Below are 18,229 nucleotides of genomic sequence, written 5' to 3' on the forward strand. Positions count from 1 at the left end.
CCAGATCGGATGCTTATGAAATCCTCTGAGTTCTTCCCTACCAGGTCCCTGATGGCCTGGTGCCCAGAGCTTGGGCTTGGTGAGGCTGGGACAGGAAGCTCCCAAGCTTGCTGAGAACAACTCCGCCCAATACGTGGAAGGAAGCAGTTACCGTTTCTGTCACCACGCATGACCGTGGAGCGCACCTGTGACCACAGGAGGAGGTGACACATGCAAGGCCACAGGGAATGTCAGTGTGGGAACCCAGCCGTGGCACCTCTGTTCGCTCAGGTACACCCGTGAAGCCGGGGAGACGCCACTGCTGATAGGACCAGGGGCTCCAGGCACCACCATTTGCTGTTGGGGTGGCATCGGCCAAGCCATTTCACTACATACAGTGAGTGCTCAATAAATGTAGCTTCTGGAAAAAAACATGGTAGCAGAGGAGGACTAAACGCATAGGGAGTATGTCAGTGTGTCTCAGACCTCATCCTAATACTTGGCATGCATGTGACTGTGCATCAAGGGGCATCCTGGGATATACATGCTTATTGAATGTATGTTTGATTTACTCCAGAACACGTGTGTCTGGGAGTTCAAAGGGAGCTCCTGTTCACCTCCAACATTGCACACCATTCCATGGTACTACTTAGAGGGTCTTTGAGCGTATGTCAGATGATGTTCATCTAAATAGACAAGTATGCTGCCTCTGTCTGTGGTCCTGGGCAAGGGTGATGTTTGAGAGAATGACACCCACCCCCCACCCCCGCCCACCCCCTGCGAAGAAGGTTTGTCAATTTCTGTACTGTGGGTCCAGAGGCATGGGGCATTCTGGACTTACATTGTTTTCATTCAAGTTCCAGGCCTGCTAGCTGTTCAGTCTTGGGCAGGATGCTTATGTGCACATACACTATGTTCCATTTTCTGTGAACTGGAGAAAGTGGTAACCCTCCTTAGATGTACAAAAGGACAAAAAAATCTCTGTAATCTACTGAGGACAGAACCTGGCCCAGTCAGGTTTGTATATGTCCCAGGGTCTCACTATGTAGCCTGCAACTCACTATACAGACCAGGCTGGCCCCAAACTCACAGAGATCTGCCTGCCTCTCTCTCTCTCCCAAATGTCAGGTTGGTCTCGAACTCAGTATGCATCCAGGAATGACCTTGAACTTCTGAGTCTCCTGCTTCTACCTCTCGAGTGCTGGGATTACAGACATGAGCCACACCTTGTCTATGCAGTGCTGGCGATCCAGCCCAGGACTCCATGCTTGCTGGGTAAGCATTCTACCGACTAGCTCCATTCGCTGGCCCAGGCGCCACCCCGAGTCTCCCTGTTTGTCCCTGTGATCCGACACTGCGTCATCCCATTACAGTGTTTATACCCTGCCGGTCTGTTGTCTCATCCGGTGGTGGGACAGTCCATTCCTCTAGACTGAGTCCCTGGAGGGCAGGGCTCTATCTGTGTGTGTCATCTCTAGTTTCGGTCAGTGTGGCTTGGCTTTCTCTTCCCACAGCAGCTCACATTTATCGGTCCAGGTGCCAGGCACTAGGCGAAGCCCTACAGGTTTTAGAGGCAAAACTAAAAATCAACAACAGAAAAGCTGTGCCATGCACACCTATAATCCCAGCACCGAGGAGACTGGGGCAGGAGGATGGTAACCCAAGCCAGCCTCAACTACCTAGTAAGGCATTGTCTCAGAAAATAATAGAGAGATGGAGAGATGGCTCAGTGGTTAGGGATGACTGCTGACCTTCCAGAGGACCCAAGTGCTGTTCCCAGCACTTGTGTCTGGTATCTAACAACTCCAGCTCCAGGGGACCCAACACTCTCTCCTGGCCTCTGTGGGCACACACACACACCTGTGGTGTTCCCTTGTGCACACATGTGCACACACATGCACACACATGCACACGAGCACACACACACACACATACACATAAGTAAAAATAAAAATAAAATTTTAATAAGTGAAAAAAAAGTAAAAGCAAAAACTGAGGTTCAGAGAGGTTGAGACATGCCCTGGGCTCACACAGCACTCGCTCTAACAAGGCACTAGATTTGGGAGAAGAGTTCTAGATGCTCACAATCATCTCTCTCGCTGTTGAAAGCCCCACGGTCTCTCCTTCCTCTCCCTCTGACACCTTCCCCACCCCTGCCAGTCAGGCCCACAGAACTGACCCTTTTAGTCCGGCTGGATTTACAGGGTTGCAGGAAGAGGGCAGCCTGCAGATCGGTCCTGGTTGAGAACTCTGGCTCCTGCTTTAAAGAGGCATAGCAAGGCTGGGGGTGATTCAGCAGCTGAGCATTTGCCTAGCATGCCTGAGGCCCCGGGTTCAATTCCCAGTACCTGGGAGGCGGGAAGTGAAAAGAAAAGGAAAAAAACAAAACAAAACCACCTCGTACTCTGGTGACTTCTAGGGGGAGGGAGTCGGGGAGGGACTGCCCGTGGGACAAAGAGCTTCCATCTCAGGCACAAAATCCTTCAAAGCGGCTGCGATGGCATCAGAGGAACAGCAGGGGGCGACCTGCATCAGCGCTGCCCCCTGTCGGTTAGGGGCCCCTCTCCAGGAGCTCCTGGCCCAAAGCCTGGTGTCGTCGGTTGTGAGCAATGCTCTACCAAGAGCAGTTAAGTTCAAGGTCAGATCTTCCACATTTCACAAGCTGAGCATAGTAGCACCCGACAGGCTAAGGCAGGAGAATGAGGAATTCCATTTCAATTTAGAAGCCAGCCTGTATACGAGGAACCCTGCCCAGGGAAAAAAGGAAGGGAGGGAGGGAGAGGGGCAGGGAGGGAGGGAGAGGGAGAGGGAGGGAGTGGGGAGGGAGGGAGGAAGGTACCTGGGTGTGTTGTGGTGTAGTACTGTAATTCTAGCACCTGGGAGTTAGGAGTAGGAAGATCAGAAATTCAAGGTCATTCTTGGTTGCATATGGAGTTCCAGACCAGCCTGGGCTACAGGCTGGGGGTGGGGTGGAGTGGAGGGGGGGCACTCTTGTGACCTTCACAGACACTGCATGCACGTGGTACATTCAGGGGAAAAAAACACAAACACATGAAATAAAAATAAACAGATAACTCCAGCTCTAGGGGGATTCTACACCCTCTTCTGGCCTTTAAGTACACAGAGACACATAAATAAACAATAAAACAAGTCTTTAAAAGAGAGCGGTCTTGCTGGGTGGTGGTGGCAAAAGCCTTTAATCCCAGCTCTCTCCTGAGGCAGATCTCTGTGAGTTTGAGGACAGACTGGCCTTCAAAGTGAGTTCTAGGACAGCCAGAGCTGTTACACAGAGAAGCCCTGTCTTGAAAAACCAAAGAGAGAGTGAGAGAGGGAGTTTTTTGTTTGTTTGTTTTTGTTTTTTTGAAGACAGGGTTTCTCTGTGTAGCCCTGTCCTGGAACTTACTCTGTAGACCAGATTGGCCTCGAACTCATGGAGATGTGCCTGCCTTTACCTCCTGAGTGCTGGGATTAAAAGCATGTACCACCACTGCCCTGTAAGAGAGAAAGTTCATATATAATTTAAATTTATTTTATGTGCTTTGGTGTGAAGATGTCAGAAACCCTGAAACTGGAGTTACAGACAGTTGTGAGCTGCCATGTGGGTGCTGGGAATTGAACTCAGGTCCTCTGGAAGAGCAGCCAGTGCTCTTAACTGCTGAGTCATCTCTCCAGCCTCATATTTTTTCTTTTTTTTTAGAAATTATTTTTTCTTTTTTTTTTCAAGATTTATTTTTATGTTCATTGGTGTTTTGCCTGCATGTATATCTGTGTGGAGGTGTCAGAAGCCCTGGGACTAGAGTTACTGACAGTTCTGAGCTGCCATGTGGGTGCTGGGAATTGAACCTGGTTCCTCTAGAAGAGCAGCCAGTGCTCTTAACCACTAAGCCACCTCCTCAGGCCCGAGAAAGTTCTATTTTTTTTTTTTTTTGGTGGGGGCCAGTGTTTAGACAGGGGTTCTCTGTGTAGTTTTGGTACCTGTCCTGGATCTCACTCTGTAGACCAGAGATCTACCTGGTCATAAAGAAAGGTAAGAATTTTCCTCAGGCAGTGACCACCAGGCTTTCTTTTACAATCCAAAACGGGAGTGGTGAAAGAGGTCAACTGAGTGCTGATGACCATTAGTGTATGAAAAGGGGGATCTGTGTGCTCAGTCCACATTCTGAGAAGTGGTTAGGTAAGAAGTTAGGGGTCTATAAAGTTAGTAAGGCTGTAAGAAAGGAGGGCCCGAGCTGAATTGTGTAAGGCTGTTACTTAAGGTCCACCTGATCTAGGCAGTGTCTCTTTGTGGAATTTACCTTAAATCAGGAGACTAGCATGTGGTGGTCTGGACTGTTATTTCTGTTAGTTCTAGAGTGTGGCTAAGGGAGATAACTGATTCCAGTGCTGAAAGGGGAGAAGTGGATGGGCTGGGGGGAAGGAAGCCTTTCCTGAGGCTGTTCTCCAAATACCTTGATTGTGTATGTCCAAAGAGTGATCAGTCCACACTGTTAGCAATTCTTAGGGAAAAATCAATTGGGAAAACTATGAAAGCACACATGATTTTCATAACAGAAGACAGTTGATTATAACAAGCCAAATAACACCAAAAGCTCCTTTGAATTTGGCTTCCTCTGAAGGAATTCCTTGATCCCTTCAGGTAATGGCTTTGACATAATCAGCTGAGTTCTTATGATATATTCCTGCGGCCTATAGCAAAAAAACCACTCAGATACATAAGATAAACAATTTTTAAAAAAAATTAAATAAATAAGACATTAGCAGGGCACCAAAGCCTCTACAAGCTCAGAGAACCCTTCTTTACTTCTTCTAATTTCTGGCAGCTACAGGTGACCCTTGCTGTCTCTAGGCCTGCAGATGCCATCACTCCCAACTACCTCTGTGTCCAAATCCTCATTTCCAGTAGGGACACTAGTCATCAGAATAGATAACCCTCCAACCCAGGATAGCCTGTCACAGGCAATTGGGCACGGCCTAATGTGCATGCTAAGAACCACAGTACAGGCTCTTAACCACTGAGCCATCTTGCCAGCTCCCATGAGTTCAACTTTACTTGATTAAATCAGGTATGGCTGGTCTGGGTGATATAAACTTTTGGAGACACCATTCTGCCTAGTCACAACCCTGCTAACAATGCTTGATTGTGAACATAAGCCTTCCTCTGTTTTTTCTAGGGACTCATGTGACAGACATGGCTCAGGAAATAAGTTTGGCAACTGAATTCTGCTCCTCTGTAATATCTATTGGGTTGTGGGCGGGGACTGGGCTGTGTGGAAGCCTGGCATCTACTGGGTTGTGGGCGGCGACTGGGCTGTGTGGCAGCTAGGAAGGAAAATGGAGGTGGCATCGCTGTTCTGGACTAGGGATCCTGGTTAGGTTGGCTAGTGAGAGAGCCCCAGGAACCCGCCTCCTGGGGAACCTCTTCCCCACATTGGTAATAGTCTATCACCAAGCCTGGCTTTTCATGTGGATTCTGTGGCTTGCACTGGGGCCGGCCTGCGGTTTATCAACTGATCTTCTCCCCAGCTTTTCCCCCCACGTTGGGGACAAGATCTCATATGTGGCCCTGGCTGAACAGGAACTCACTGTGTAGATCAGGCTGGCCTCGAACACACAGAGATCCTGCCTTTTCGGTTGGAACCTCCAGCCTGCTCCTGCAGCAGCTCCTGCACGGTCTAGGAAGCCCCATTCCTGTCTCTCCAAACCCCGCCCACTCAGAGAATCTCCAACCACGGGAAGGCACAAGCCCAGTTCTGAGTTCTGGGCAGCAGTGGCAGCTCCGTCCCTGAAGGTGCCAGCAGCCCAAGACCCTGCCTAAAGCAGCCAGCATTTCTGTTTTGTTTTTGTTAAGACAGGGTTTCTCTGTGTAGCTTTAGAGCCTGTCCTGGAACTCACTCTGTAGACCAGGTTGGCCTCGAACTCACACAGATCCACCTATCCCTGCCTCCGGAGTGCTGGGATTAAAGGTGTGAGCCGCCACAAACCCACCTTGTGGCAGACACATCATCACCCCTCAACTACAACCTATATAACCTCCCTGCTTTAGTTTGGGTGAGTGGCTTCTCTGGCCTCGAACTCTGGGCCTGGAGAACCCACCTGGGAGTTTCTTTGCTCAAATAAAACTGTTCTTATACTTTTTCTATTCGGCTTGATCCGGCTTACTGAGTTGGTGGGGGGCAGAAAATCTATTACTGCCTATGAATCTCTATAATCTCCATAGCTCTGAGACTGAAGGTATGTTCCACCATGCTCAGCTTCAGACACCAATTTGTATTTATTTATTTGTTTGCTTTGGTTTTTAGAGACAGGGTTTCTCTGTGTAGCCCTTGAAGTCCTGGAATTCACTCTGTAGACAGACTGGCCTCAAACTCAGAGCCTCCCAAGTGCTGGGAATAAAGGCGTGTGCTACCACCACCTGGTTCCAATTTATAATTAACGATTTTTTTTAAATAAAAATTTGAATTCCAGGGTTGAGAGATGGCTCAGTGGTTAATGAGCACTGACTGTTCTTCCAGAGGACCTAGGTTCAAATCCCAGCACCCACATGGCAGCTCACAACTGTCTGTAACTTCAAGATCTGATACCTTCACACAGATACATGCAGGCAAAACACCAACACACATAAAATAATAAAGATATAAACTATTTAAAAAAATTTGAATTCCAGTCCGACAGTTGTGTCTCACACCTTTGACCCAGCACTCAGGAGGCAGAGGCAGGTGAATCTCTGAGTTTGAGGCCAGCCTGGTTCAGGTTGCCTAGGGCTACACAAAGAAACCCTGTCACCAAAAAAAAAAAAACCACCAAAATTTTGAATTCCGAAAATAAATTGAATTCCTCACTTTTCTGGAAAAATGAAAATCTGTTAATACCTACTCACCTTCCCACCTAGCAGCAAACAACTGGATACACTGGGTGGAACTTCAGGTTGTGTTCCCGGCTCGGAGCCTTCAAGCACTGTAGCGTGGTCTGGCCCGTGGCTCTGAAATCCACACCTGCCACCCACTAGCTGAGTGTCTTTGAGCACATTGCTTGAAGGTCTCTAAGTTTTAGTGACCACATCTGTTAAACTCAGACTGATGAGGTTTTGGTGGGGGAGCGGGGCAAGCCTGGTCTCAAACTCACAATCTGCCTGACAGCCGCTCACGGGCTACAGACTCCTTTATTCATCTCACCCTTACTGAGCTTCTGTGGGTCAGGCACAGTTGGAGGCATTTGTATACAGATCCTTGAGCCTATGGAGTTTACAAGGTAGACCGCTAATAAGCAATGCTAGAAGAACACAGATAAGTTACAGTGTATTGAAAGGTGAGGCTAACTGATCTGAGTTTGAGGCCAGCCTGATCTACATAGTGCATTCCAGGACAGCCAAAGATACATAATTAGACCTAATATCAAAATATTAGAAAGAAAGAAAGAAAGAAAGAGAGAGAGAGAGAGAGAGAGAGAGAGAGAGAGAGAGAGAGAAAGAAAGAAAGAAAGAAAGAAAGAAAGAAAGAAAGAAAGAAAGAAAGAAAGAAAGAAAGAAAGAAAGAAAGAAAATGACCAGAAAAGCAACCCTAAAACTAAAACCCAGGTTGCACCTTGCTGCAGGATGTTTGATTACACTGTGAAACTGTGAGATTGTGTTAATAAAATTAACCTTGGGTCAGGGGGCGGAGCCAGTGACTAGTGGACAGGAATTAGCCATAGAGAGTATGCAGGACCCAGGAGGGCAGATAGAGAGATGGACAGGAAGAAGTAGGGAAGGACTTAAGAGATTTGCTGGCCTTTTTTGGTTTGGGACAAGTGAAGAGACTTATCTTCTCTTGCTGGGTCTCCAGCCCAAAAGAAAGGTCAGCTGGTTGCTTCTCGGCTTTTCGAATCTGGCAGGTTTTCACCCCAACATCTGACTTCCCGGTCTCTGCTGGTAAATAGAACTGCAGAGACTTAGTCAAGATCTACATCTGGCAGCTGCAGTGGAGTTGGTGCTGGTGGGAGTGGAAATCCAGCCAGGCCACAGTCTGAGCAGGGGTGGGGGGTGGAGGGTGGAGGGGGTGGGAGGGGTGGGAGTGGGGGGTGCTGACTTGGGGGCCCCAGGGCACAGATGGTAGCTAAAATATCCGTAGATAGAGGTGTGGCCACTAAGCCAACAGAAAAACCGTACAGGAAAAAGGGAGAAGGGATGCACGTTTTTCAACAGGCTGCTCCCAGAGAGGGTGACTTCTGCACAGTCTTTTCTGTTTTTTGAGACAGGGTCCCACTATTGCCCCACCCTGGCCTTTTGAGCAGTCTTACAGGACGCCGGGGAAGAGCTGCCCCTGCCTGGCTAACTGGGGAGGAACAGGCTGCTGCAGCTGAGGTAGCTAGGAAGGACAGGGACACTGGAGCCCAGACTAGTGCTGGGGGCACAGAGGATGGTGTGACGGGTTAAGGACAGAGCAAGTGGCAGGACAAAGGTCACAAAGGAAGGCAGGGGCACTGCCTGCTAGCGGCACCAGGCCTTGTAGGCCACAGAGAAACTTGGTTTTACCAGGCTAGGTAAGGGACCATGGGAGGACTCTGAGCTTGGTGGAACTTGACCTAAGAGCCTGTCTGGCTGCAGTGTGGAAATTAGACGTGGGAAGTGGGAGGTGTCTGCAAAGGTGGGGGCCAGGCACCAGGGAGAAGCTGGTGCTGTCACCAAGGCGAGAGGGACATGGTGGTGGCCCAGGTCAAGGAGCTGGCTTGGCCCAGGACATGGCTGGGGACAGGATTTGTGTCCGAGGTGGGGTTATGCTGGGTTTGAGGTGTGAGCATCTGAATCTGCTCCCAGCATGGAGGCAGCAGAGGCACCCAGTGGGGTCCGAGGAGCAGTGAATGGGACAGCCAGGATGGTTGGCATGAAACTCACCCCGTGGTTACTGCAGTTGAAAACACGTGACTGGGAGTCGGGAGCCAGCTTTCAGAGTGACAGCTTTTCATGTCACACTAGCTGTGTCAGGGATATTAAATGCTTGTCTGTAAAACATGGAAAACGAGGCCTGGCCTTGCTCGTGTCCATCAGGGAGAGTGGTCCCTCTACTGTGTGTGTGTTTCTTGCTAGATTGCCCACATTGGCCTTGAACTTGCACAGTCTTCCTGCCTCAACTTCCCCAGTGTTTAGTTTCCATGAATGTGCTACTGTGCCTGGTTCTGAGGGTCCTGCAAAAGAGCCCCCTTTGGTTTCTGCCCCCGCCCATTCCTCTCAGGGATGGGCCGATTGATCTTCTTCCCACCCCAGGGCAAGAAGGAGAGCCACTCTGGGGTAATAAGCCAATAAAGGAAGTAAACACCAGGAGCCTTAGACTCCTGACTGCCCATCTTTGACCTTAGTTATCTACCTGTGGGTACAATCACCTTTTTCTCTTCTCTTCCCTCCTCCTCCCCCTTCTCCTCCTCCCCCTCCTCCTCTTCCTTCTTCTCCCCTTCCTTTTTTTTTTTTTTTTTTTTTTTAATTAAGATAAGAGTCTCTCTGTGTAGCCCTGGCTGTCCTGGAACTCTCTGGGTAGACCAGGCTGACCTCAAACTCAGAGCTAGACCTGCCTCTGCCTCCTGAGTACTGAGATTAAAGACTCAAGCCACCATGGTTTAATCATCTTTTTTCTTAAAGGGTTGTCCTGGAGAGCAAATGAGAAAGAGGATTTAAGCACATGGTAGGTCTCAGCTAGGAACCATTTCTCTCTCCGGTTCCCGATGCTCCAATGATCTAGGAGAAAGGAAGCAAAGACGGTGTTCATCCCAACTGTTTATTGAAAGGCGAGGCAAGATGGAGGAGGCGAGAAGCGGAGAGTACACCCTGCGGGGCACAAAGGTGGTAGGGATTTGCTGGAACCCTCTTCCCGCCACCCAGGAAGCCCCAAAGGCCAGCAGGGGGCGGCCAGACGCAGGATCCTCCGCTGTCCTGGAGCGCCCTCTAGTGTCCTACGAGAGGAAGTCCTCCTGGCCGGGCAGTCCATAGGAAGAAGGGGCTGGGGCCTCTAGACGGTCAGAATCAGGCCCAGAGGGCATTGCTGTCTAGGAGGTGGACTTTGAGGGACATCCCACTTTTCCTAATCCCTAGACTTTTTATTTTTCACTACCTTTCTTTGTGCGTGTGAGTGTTGTGTGTGGTGGTGTGTGTGTGTGTGTGTGTGTGTGTGTGTGTGTGCCAGAGAACAACTGGAGAGAGCTGGGTCTCTTCTGAAACCTTCTAGGTCCCAGAGATGGAACTCAGGTTGTCAGTCTGGCCAGGAAGGCCCTTCACTCACGTGGCCATTTCTCCAGCCTGGAAGGACAGTTCTCGATTGAGTTTGCCCCTGTACTGAGCAGGGGTGAGATTGGAGCATGAGGCTTACTGGGGGGCTCTAGGGAGCTATGAGGGCTCTGGAGAAATTGGCACTACCGAGAGGAAGAAGCGCGATGAGAGCGGGGAGTACCGGGGGGGAGTGTCTAACTAGAGCGTCTAACTCTAGCCTACAGACTTAGGAATCCCGCTGGGGCTGGCTGGTCTGCACAGAACGCGGCCCAAAGGGACTCGTGGGAGTCAAGAACCAGGACTGGCTGCTGGCATCCTGGAAGCCGGGGGACAGCTGCTCGGGCTCATCCCTGAAGACCTCCACAGGGCTGTCAGCTTCGGTGACCAAGGGCTCCGCCTTGATGTCCTGGGTCAGCCAGCCAGAGGTGGCCAAGAAGAGACAGACAGCCAGCAAGACCCCCGCTACCGCACACAGCGTCGCTCCCGCCACGCGGCAGGTGATCAGGGCTTGGTTATAGTCGGCTACTGGATCATCCATCGATGAGAACTTACTGTCGTTGACAAGCTCCAGCTTGGGGGGTACGGCGTAGCCAGTGGTCAGGGCTGCCACGCCCAGCAGGAGAAGCAGGGATGCCACGGACACGGTGACCTGAAGAGAGCAGACAGCAAGCACCAGGCTCAGCTGGGGTCCAGCACCCCAGGATCAGGAAATGGGCACCACAGAACACCCCTGCGGGACCTGACCGACAGTGCCGGGGGCAGAACCCAGGACGGGTTTGGACATGGCAGGGGCAAGCACTCCACCACTGAGCTACAGCTTCAGCCCTTTTTGCATTTTAGGTTGAGACCAGGCCATGCTAAGTTACCCAGGATAGCCTCGAACTGTCTATATAGTCCAAGATGGCCTTGAGCTAGCCTTCTAAGTCCTGGAATTATAGGTGTGTGTCACCATACCCACCCCGGCAATGTTTTCCCTCGGTGGCAAAACCAGCCTTGAGTTCTGGCCATCATTATCTGGGTCCCATATATTATTATTATTTGAGTCTCTCTCTCTCTCTCTCTCTCTCTCTCTCTCTCTCTCTCTCTCTCTCTCTCTCTCTCTCTTTCTCTCTCTCTCTCTCTCTCTCTCTCTCTGTGTGTGTGTGTGTGTGTGTGTGTATTGTGTGTGTGTGTGTGACAGTACACGTAACGGTAAGGAGTCACCCTCTGGCGTTGTTTCTTAGGAGTTGCTGATTTTTTGAAATAGAGTCTCTCACCAGGACCTGGAACTGGTTAATTAGGCTAGGCTTGTTGACCTGCAAACCCCAGAGATCCTCCTGTCTCTTTCTCTCCAGCAATAGGATTAGAATAATTTTTTAAATATTTATTTATTTTTGAGACATGATCTCTCTATGTAGCTCTGGTTGTCCTGGACCTTGCTCTACAGACCAGGCTGGCCTCAAACTCACAAACTTCCACCTGCCTCTTAAGTGCTGGGATTAAAGGCGTGCACTGCCATACCCAACTCCACCTGGCATTGGCAGATGGGTTCTCAAGTGCTGGCAGGGCAAGCACGGTACTGACTGAGCTATATCCCCAGCTCTATTTGCTTTCCCTATTTGGGCACCCCATGATCTCACCCCATGATCCCTTCCACCCTCCAGGTTGATGCTCATGTATCCTCAAGTCTCATCTCAAACCTTATTCCTCCTCTGAGATGCCTTCCAGGACACTTGCAGCTTGGGTAGGTGTCTTTCTCTTTCTACAGCCCAGTGCCAACTAGTCCTTCCATGAACCCACTTCTGAACACATTTGGACATGGGATTTAGTTCTTAGATGAGCGACGTCTGCCTGTTTTCCTGAGCTGCGCCTTCTGAGAGCAAAGGTCGGGCGTGTCTTAGCTCGCTAGGTGTCTTACACTCACCATAGTACTAAGTGCTACTTGAACAACTAAGTGGACCACACACGAGAGTTCTTAAACTGGGAGGTGGGGAGATGACGGCTCGGTTGGTTCAGTGCCTTCCATTTAAACACAAGTGCCTGAGTTTGGATTCTCAGAACCCGTATAAAAAAGCCAGGCTCGGGGCGGGGTGTGGTAGAACATGCCTGTAATCCCAGAGGCTGGCCGACCTCTGTGAGTCCTAGACCAGCCAGGGATACACAATAAAACCCTGTCTTTGGGGAAAAAAAAAAGCCAGGCTTGAAGGCATATACCTGTAACCCTGCTGCCGCAAGGGTGGAGACAGGAAGATCCCCAGAGCTGGTCTAGCCAGTTAGCTGAATGCCAAATTCAGCAAGAGACTCTGACTCAAAAGACAAGGTGGGAAGAACAGTAGAAGACATAATACTTACCTCCACATGCGTGCACACACACCAACATGCACACACACAAACATGCACACATTTAAAAAACGGAGGGCCAACAAGATGCTCAGCAGGTCAAGGCACTTGCTGTACAAGCCTTGCGAGCCTGACAACCTGAGTTCTATCCCAGGGAGCCAGGTAAAGGTCGAAGAGGAGAACAGACTCCACAGAGTTGTCCTCTGACCCTGGCACACACGCTCATGTACGCACATCATTCACACACACACATCTTGCACATACATACAACAAGAAATAAATAAATAAAAATTTAAAAAGAAAGAGTTCTTCAATTCTGTGTCTTCAAGAACCAGTAATAAGATGTTAGTGAGGTCTGGTGAGGCTTGTAATCTCAGCTATCAGGAGACTGAGGCAGGAGGATGGTGAGTATGAGGCCAGCCTGGGCTACAGAGTGAGTTCAAGGCTAGCTTAGTGGGACCCTGCCTGAAAATAAAAAGTAAAACAAGGGCTCGTGGAATAGCTCAGTGGTAGAATGTTGGGAGTTTGTCCAGGATGTTTAAATGTTTAAGTGCAATCCCTCATCACACACACACACACACACAACTTCACACACATGCGTTCCTGCCTCTGCTGACTTAAGTTCTTCCTGAAACACTTGGTTCAGGAAGAGTCTTCTCTGGTCATCCCGGGTACCGAGGCCATTACCCATCCTGGCATCTCTGCACACCTGACCTGAGGTCGGGGGCTGGTCCCTGTCCACAGGTTAGCACCTCGCCTCCCCGTTAGAGGGAAGCCCTTTGGGAGCAGAAGGAGGGACCCTCTGATTCAGTTTCTCTACAGTATTTAGTGATGAACTGTACCCATCGAAGGTACCGACTGACACCTCGGGCTGTTGGACATCGGTGGTCTGCTTGGCACATGTCTCTGCTGCCTGTCAATGGTACCCCACAGTGGGAAACCACAGTGGGATGACATGTAGGTGTGATGAACTCCACTTCCTGCCACTGGGTTTCCTCTCCAAAGCCATAGTAATGAGCGCAGAGCTGGCAAGGGGCCCAAACAGTCAAACGTCTAGGAACAAAATGCTTTCCTTCCTTCTTCATTCATTCACTCATTCATTCATTCCTTTATTAACTTATTAATTAATCTATGTATTTCAAGCCAGGGTCTCACTCGGTTGCCCAGGCTGGCCTATAACACACTATTTCTATCTCAGGCTGGCCTTGAACTTATGACCCTTCTCCCTCAGCCTCCCAAGGTGTGGGCCAGTTTATTATGCATCCCAGGGTGGCCTTCAGTTGATCTCTGGCTATTTTAGGTTGGTCTTCTTTCTAGACAGATGTAGCTCAGGCTGCCTCAAATTTGTTATATAGCCAAGTATGGCCCTGAAACTGTAGTCCCCCTGCTTCTACCTTCCTAGGGCTAGGATCACAGTTGTGCATCACTACACCCAGTTTATGTAGTACTGGGGATCAAACCTAGGGCTTCATTGATGATCCGAGCCACTGAGGCCTGGAACCCACAAGAAAATGCGGAATAAGCTGACTCTGGAAAGTCGTCCTCTTATTTCCACATGTACACCTGCATTTACATACAAAGGAAAACACACACAGATACACACACACACACACACACACACACATACCCATACCACACACACTCACTTGATAATGCTCTGTAAAAATTTTTAGATGTATTTATTTTATGTGTATGAGTATGTACTTGAATATATGTCTGTGTACCACACATGTGCCTGGTGCCTGCGGAGGTCAGAGGGCACTGGATTCCCTGCAACTGGAGTTAACAGATGGTGGTGAGCCACCATGTGGGTCCTCTGTAAGAACAGCCAGTGCTCTTAACTGCTGAGCCATCTCTCCAGCCCCTGATAACAATGTTTTAAATTTAAAAAAAAAAAAAAAAAGTCCAAGAGTCAGCACTGTAGCCGGCATTTGAGGAGCACCACGGAAGAGTGTGGAGCTGATGGGCTGTGTGAGCTTGAGGACTAAGAAAAAGCTGGTAAACTCCTCAGTCCTTCGCTGGATCCAGCTTTGCCAGAAGGCATCCAACCTCTGGTCTCTTCTAGAAAATGAACTTCGTTGTTGGAACCGATTTACACTGTAGTTTCTGTCGTGTGGACACGTGACTCCTGACCACCCCATCATCCCTCGTCTATCCATGCTCCTCTTTCTAGTGCCTCATTTTCCCCAGAGCCACAGGAATCATTCCTTTGGTCTTACCTTCCAGCACAGGGAGGGCCACGGTTGGTAGGTATACTGGACCAGGGGTCCTTCTGGGTTATCGCTGAGATTGCTACCCACGCACTCACTGTAGAAGAGATTAGGGTAGGGATCGACCCCATACCACGTACTTTCCTCCACGTTGGTGCTGTGGCCACAGATACAGGAGCGACTGCAGCTCATCATGGATCCCTGTGGGCGCAAGGGACAGTGACAGAGGGAGATCAGCAGGAGTTGCCACGGTAACCCTCTCACCCTGTCTATCACTGGATACCTCCTTACAGTCCACCTAGCCTCTCAGCCATCCCGCCTTTCCCTAAGTCCTTTGTGCATGTGCCAGTGGTTTTCAGCCTTATGGCTGGCAGCCGTCTGTCCATCTGCCTGTCTTCTCCGCAGACCATCCAGCAGCTGGAATGTGGCTCTGGAACCTCACTGTTGGACTGAGTCCCAGACCCACGCTTTCTGGATGTGACTTTAGACGTGCACTGACCTCTCAGGCCTTCCTCGACCGTACAACAGGGTTAATAACGAAAACTGCTTCATCCAAGGGGCTGCTGTGATGGTTTTGGTGTTTTCTTCTGAAAATGTATTTGGTGTGAGTGTGTGATGTACAGGTACGCGCATGTGAACACGTGTAGAGGTCAGAGGAAGACTTGCAGGAGTCGGTTCCCCTTTTACCATGTAAGTCTTGGGGCTTGAAGTCCGGTCGTCAGCTGGGCAGCAGCATGTGTCTCTACCCCGTGAGCCCTCCTGACGGCCCCCATTACTGTGTTTTCTGTGATTATTTCCTTCCTCAGCTTTTGGGGCTCCCACGTTTACAGAGTGAGAGATCTTCATGTTCCCTCTCAAAGTTTAAGTCTCTTTCAGGACCCTTTCTGGGGCAATTTTCATAGATGGTACTTGTCCAGTTGGGTGGAAGGCCTCAAGCTGCATGGTCCTGAAGGCCTAGGGCTGACAACCCTTCACAGCATGCAAAGTCCCAAGGATAGTGAGTCCACAGAAAGTGAAACTCAGGGGCCCTCAGGATTAAGGCCTCTCAGTCATTTTGACTGCCAGATTTCCAGGAAAGACCATTTAGGAACCCACAAAAGGAAACTCTGGGATCTTGGGGATAGAGGGGACCTGTGTCTGTCGAGGTGCCACGCAGGCCTGGACTTCCTGTCGCCTCTTCTCCCATCTACACCCCCCCCCCCCCCCCAGCTTCAAACAAAATGAGGCAGTGCACTTGTTCTGAAGAGGAAGGTGATCCAGGACCCTTTTCACTCCCAATCAGCGTGACCCCAGGATCCCTTCACACACACACACACACACACACACACACACACACACACACACACACACACACAGTGGTGGTGCTTCTGGAGACTCCAAAGAGGCACACATGTGCATAGGAATGCTGATTGGGTCGCGCGGCTCTCCACTCTCCCCACCATTCAAGGAAAGGAAGGAATAAAAAACAAACAAAACCAGAGATGAGAAATGGTAGAAGCCGAGGCATAGCAGTGACCTAAAGATGAAGGCCGGACAGCCCGACTGTAGGGAGTCAAGGAGGTGGGGGCGGAGGCATGGGGACGCTGGTGAGGAAAATGAATGGGGCTGACAGCCGTAGGAGACTCCATAACCAGAGCGTGAAGTAGAGGCCCGGAAGGGGAGGGGAGGGACACAGCACAAAGGGCCAGAGTCAGTTCCTCCCCCATAATAATCCACGCTCGCCCGGCCTCCAAATGCAAAGGACTGGTTCATGCTGCTGATGCTGGAGAAGGAAGGTGACCTTGACTGAGCCTCCCCTCTGCCTGGCCCCTCCTCCTCCCATCTTAGGGTGGGGGTGGGGGGGTGGGGGGAGAGGACAGGAAGCGACAGGATGCTGAAGAGCCCGGGGGTTGCCATGGAAACATCCAGGAGTGTGTTCCTAACCTGCAAAGGGAGAGACTTGATGAGAGGCGAGTGGGGGAGAGGAAGAGGCTGCGTGGGTCGGGGCAAGGAGCTCTGCATCGGCGGCGGAGACCCGTCTCGGAGGAGACAAGCCTGTGGGCGGCACGACGCACTGAATCTGTCCTCGGGCACACCCACCCCTGCGCAGCTGGAAAGAAAGCCCTCCTGGGGAGGTGGCTAGGGGAATCAGGAACACCAGCTCTACTCCCTGGCCTGACCACCCTTTGGGGCGAAATAAACTGCGTACTTTCCAAAGAGGGAAGCTGAGGCATGGCGGGATGGGAATGGGTTGTTAGAGAGGGGCGGGTGAACTCGTCCTCTGAAGTCTCTGCCCAGCCTACGAACCCTGGGGTGTCAAGGCCCACAGCGCCAGGGGCCTCTCTATCATCTCTGCTCCCCCAAGCCAGAGCATAGGGAGCGAGCAGACGTCCCACCTCTGGCCGGACACAATCATATCGAGGATGCTAGAGGAGTGGGGGGCGGCTCTCCTAGGAGCAGGGGAGCCAGCCGGGCAGGGGTCGAGCCGCAGGGAGCAGGGACTGAGCTCACCTCTGGGTCTGGGTCTCCGGAGCCAGCAGAAGCTGTCAGAGCTGGAGCAGAGCAGAGCAAGTTTCCTTCGCGCCTGCGCCGCAATCCCGGGGCGGGAGTGGGGGTGGGGGGGTGGAGTGGGATGGGAGGAGGTGATACTGGGGAGAGGGGAGGTGGGGGTCCCTCCGACCCCAGAGGCTGGCTCTGCAGACTTGTAGTCCTACTCAGATCCCAACCGTTTGTTCTTTCCTGAGTTCCCTTTTCTCCCTTCTGAGAGGCTCTACATGTGAATCTCCTTGGGCATCTTGGGATTGCTCAGACTCCTCAGCCACACTCCCATCATTCCTCAGGCCTGACTCCTCTCACAGGAAACAGGTCTTCCCATGAGCGTCTGTCGTCTCACTGTATCTTCAGACCCTCCTCTGGGTCTCTCTCCCTCCAAATGCCCCTAACCCAACCATACAGAAAACCAACATCTGGCCAGAGGGTGTAGCTTTCAGTGTTAGAAGACTTCCACGGAACACACACAAGCCGTGGGTTCTACCCCGGTACCTTATAAACCCAGCATGATAGCACATGCCTGTAATCCCAGCATTCCAGGGGTGAAGGCAGAGGATCAAAAGTACAAGGGCACCCTTAGCTTTATACCTAGTTCTAGGCCAGCCTGGGCTTCATGAGACCCTATCTTAAAAAACAACAAGAAGCCCTACATCTTAGAGGTGCCTATCAACAAGGAAGGCTAAAGCAGGAGAATCTCCAATCTGGGCTACATAGCAAGACCCTGTCTCCAAACAAGAAAACCTACCGATCCTGAGATCCTCGCAGGGCCTCCGATCTCCGCAAGGCCTTGGCCTCAGCTTCACCTCTCACTGACACTTCCTGGGAAGTCCTTCCTACTGCCACAAGATTGCGCTAATCTCACTCCCTCTCCCTCTTTCTCCGTGTCCTTTCTTCTTTGAGTCTCCACCCCAGACTAAGGATTAGCTGCCCTGACCTTGGATGGGATTGGGATTGGGATGAG

The 18,229-nt window shown here is 50.8% G+C and overlaps 1 protein-coding gene and 1 long non-coding RNA gene across 4 annotated transcripts; one reads left to right on the forward strand and one right to left on the reverse strand.

Annotated features, from left to right (window-relative positions):
* Positions 1 to 50: 50 nt before the first annotated feature.
* LOC121828898 (uncharacterized) lies at positions 51 to 12,382 on the forward strand. 2 transcript variants are annotated; one of them, XR_013050867.1, is made up of 3 exons: positions 51 to 270; positions 1,108 to 1,254; positions 11,854 to 12,382. It is a non-coding gene; the product is annotated as an uncharacterized LOC121828898 (long non-coding RNA). The 2 variants fall into 2 exon arrangements; XR_013050866.1 differs by lacking the exon at positions 11,854 to 12,382 and adding an exon at positions 5,151 to 6,114.
* Nrsn2 (neurensin 2) lies at positions 9,695 to 17,472 on the reverse strand. 2 transcript variants are annotated; one of them, XM_006985499.4, is made up of 3 exons: positions 17,230 to 17,472; positions 14,749 to 14,940; positions 9,695 to 10,859 (listed from the first exon to the last, which is right to left on the reverse strand). In XM_006985499.4, the coding sequence occupies exons 2-3, from the start codon at positions 14,932 to 14,934 to the stop codon at positions 10,437 to 10,439; spliced, it is 609 nt and encodes a 202-aa protein (XP_006985561.2). In that variant the 5' UTR covers positions 14,935 to 14,940; positions 17,230 to 17,472; the 3' UTR covers positions 9,695 to 10,436. The 2 variants fall into 2 exon arrangements, with proteins under 2 accessions (XP_006985561.2, XP_076426968.1); XM_076570853.1 differs by lacking the exon at positions 17,230 to 17,472 and adding an exon at positions 16,663 to 16,686.
* Positions 17,473 to 18,229: the final 757 nt, after the last annotated feature.

Source organism: Peromyscus maniculatus, chromosome 4 (genome assembly GCF_049852395.1).
Source record: "Peromyscus maniculatus bairdii isolate BWxNUB_F1_BW_parent chromosome 4, HU_Pman_BW_mat_3.1, whole genome shotgun sequence".
Lineage (NCBI taxonomy): Eukaryota > Metazoa > Chordata > Mammalia > Rodentia > Cricetidae > Peromyscus > Peromyscus maniculatus.

What these genes read in the sequence shown, in the direction of transcription:
- Nrsn2 (XM_006985499.4), bottom strand. Translation starts at nt 14,934, where the DNA reads ATGATGAGCTGCAGTCGCTCCTGTATCTGTGGCCACAGCACCAACGTG. An exon ending in GGCCCTCCCTGTGCTGGAAG is followed by an intron (nt 10,860 to 14,748) that starts GTAAGACCAAAG and finishes TGCTCTCTTCAG; the next exon opens with GTCACCGTGTCCGTGGCATC.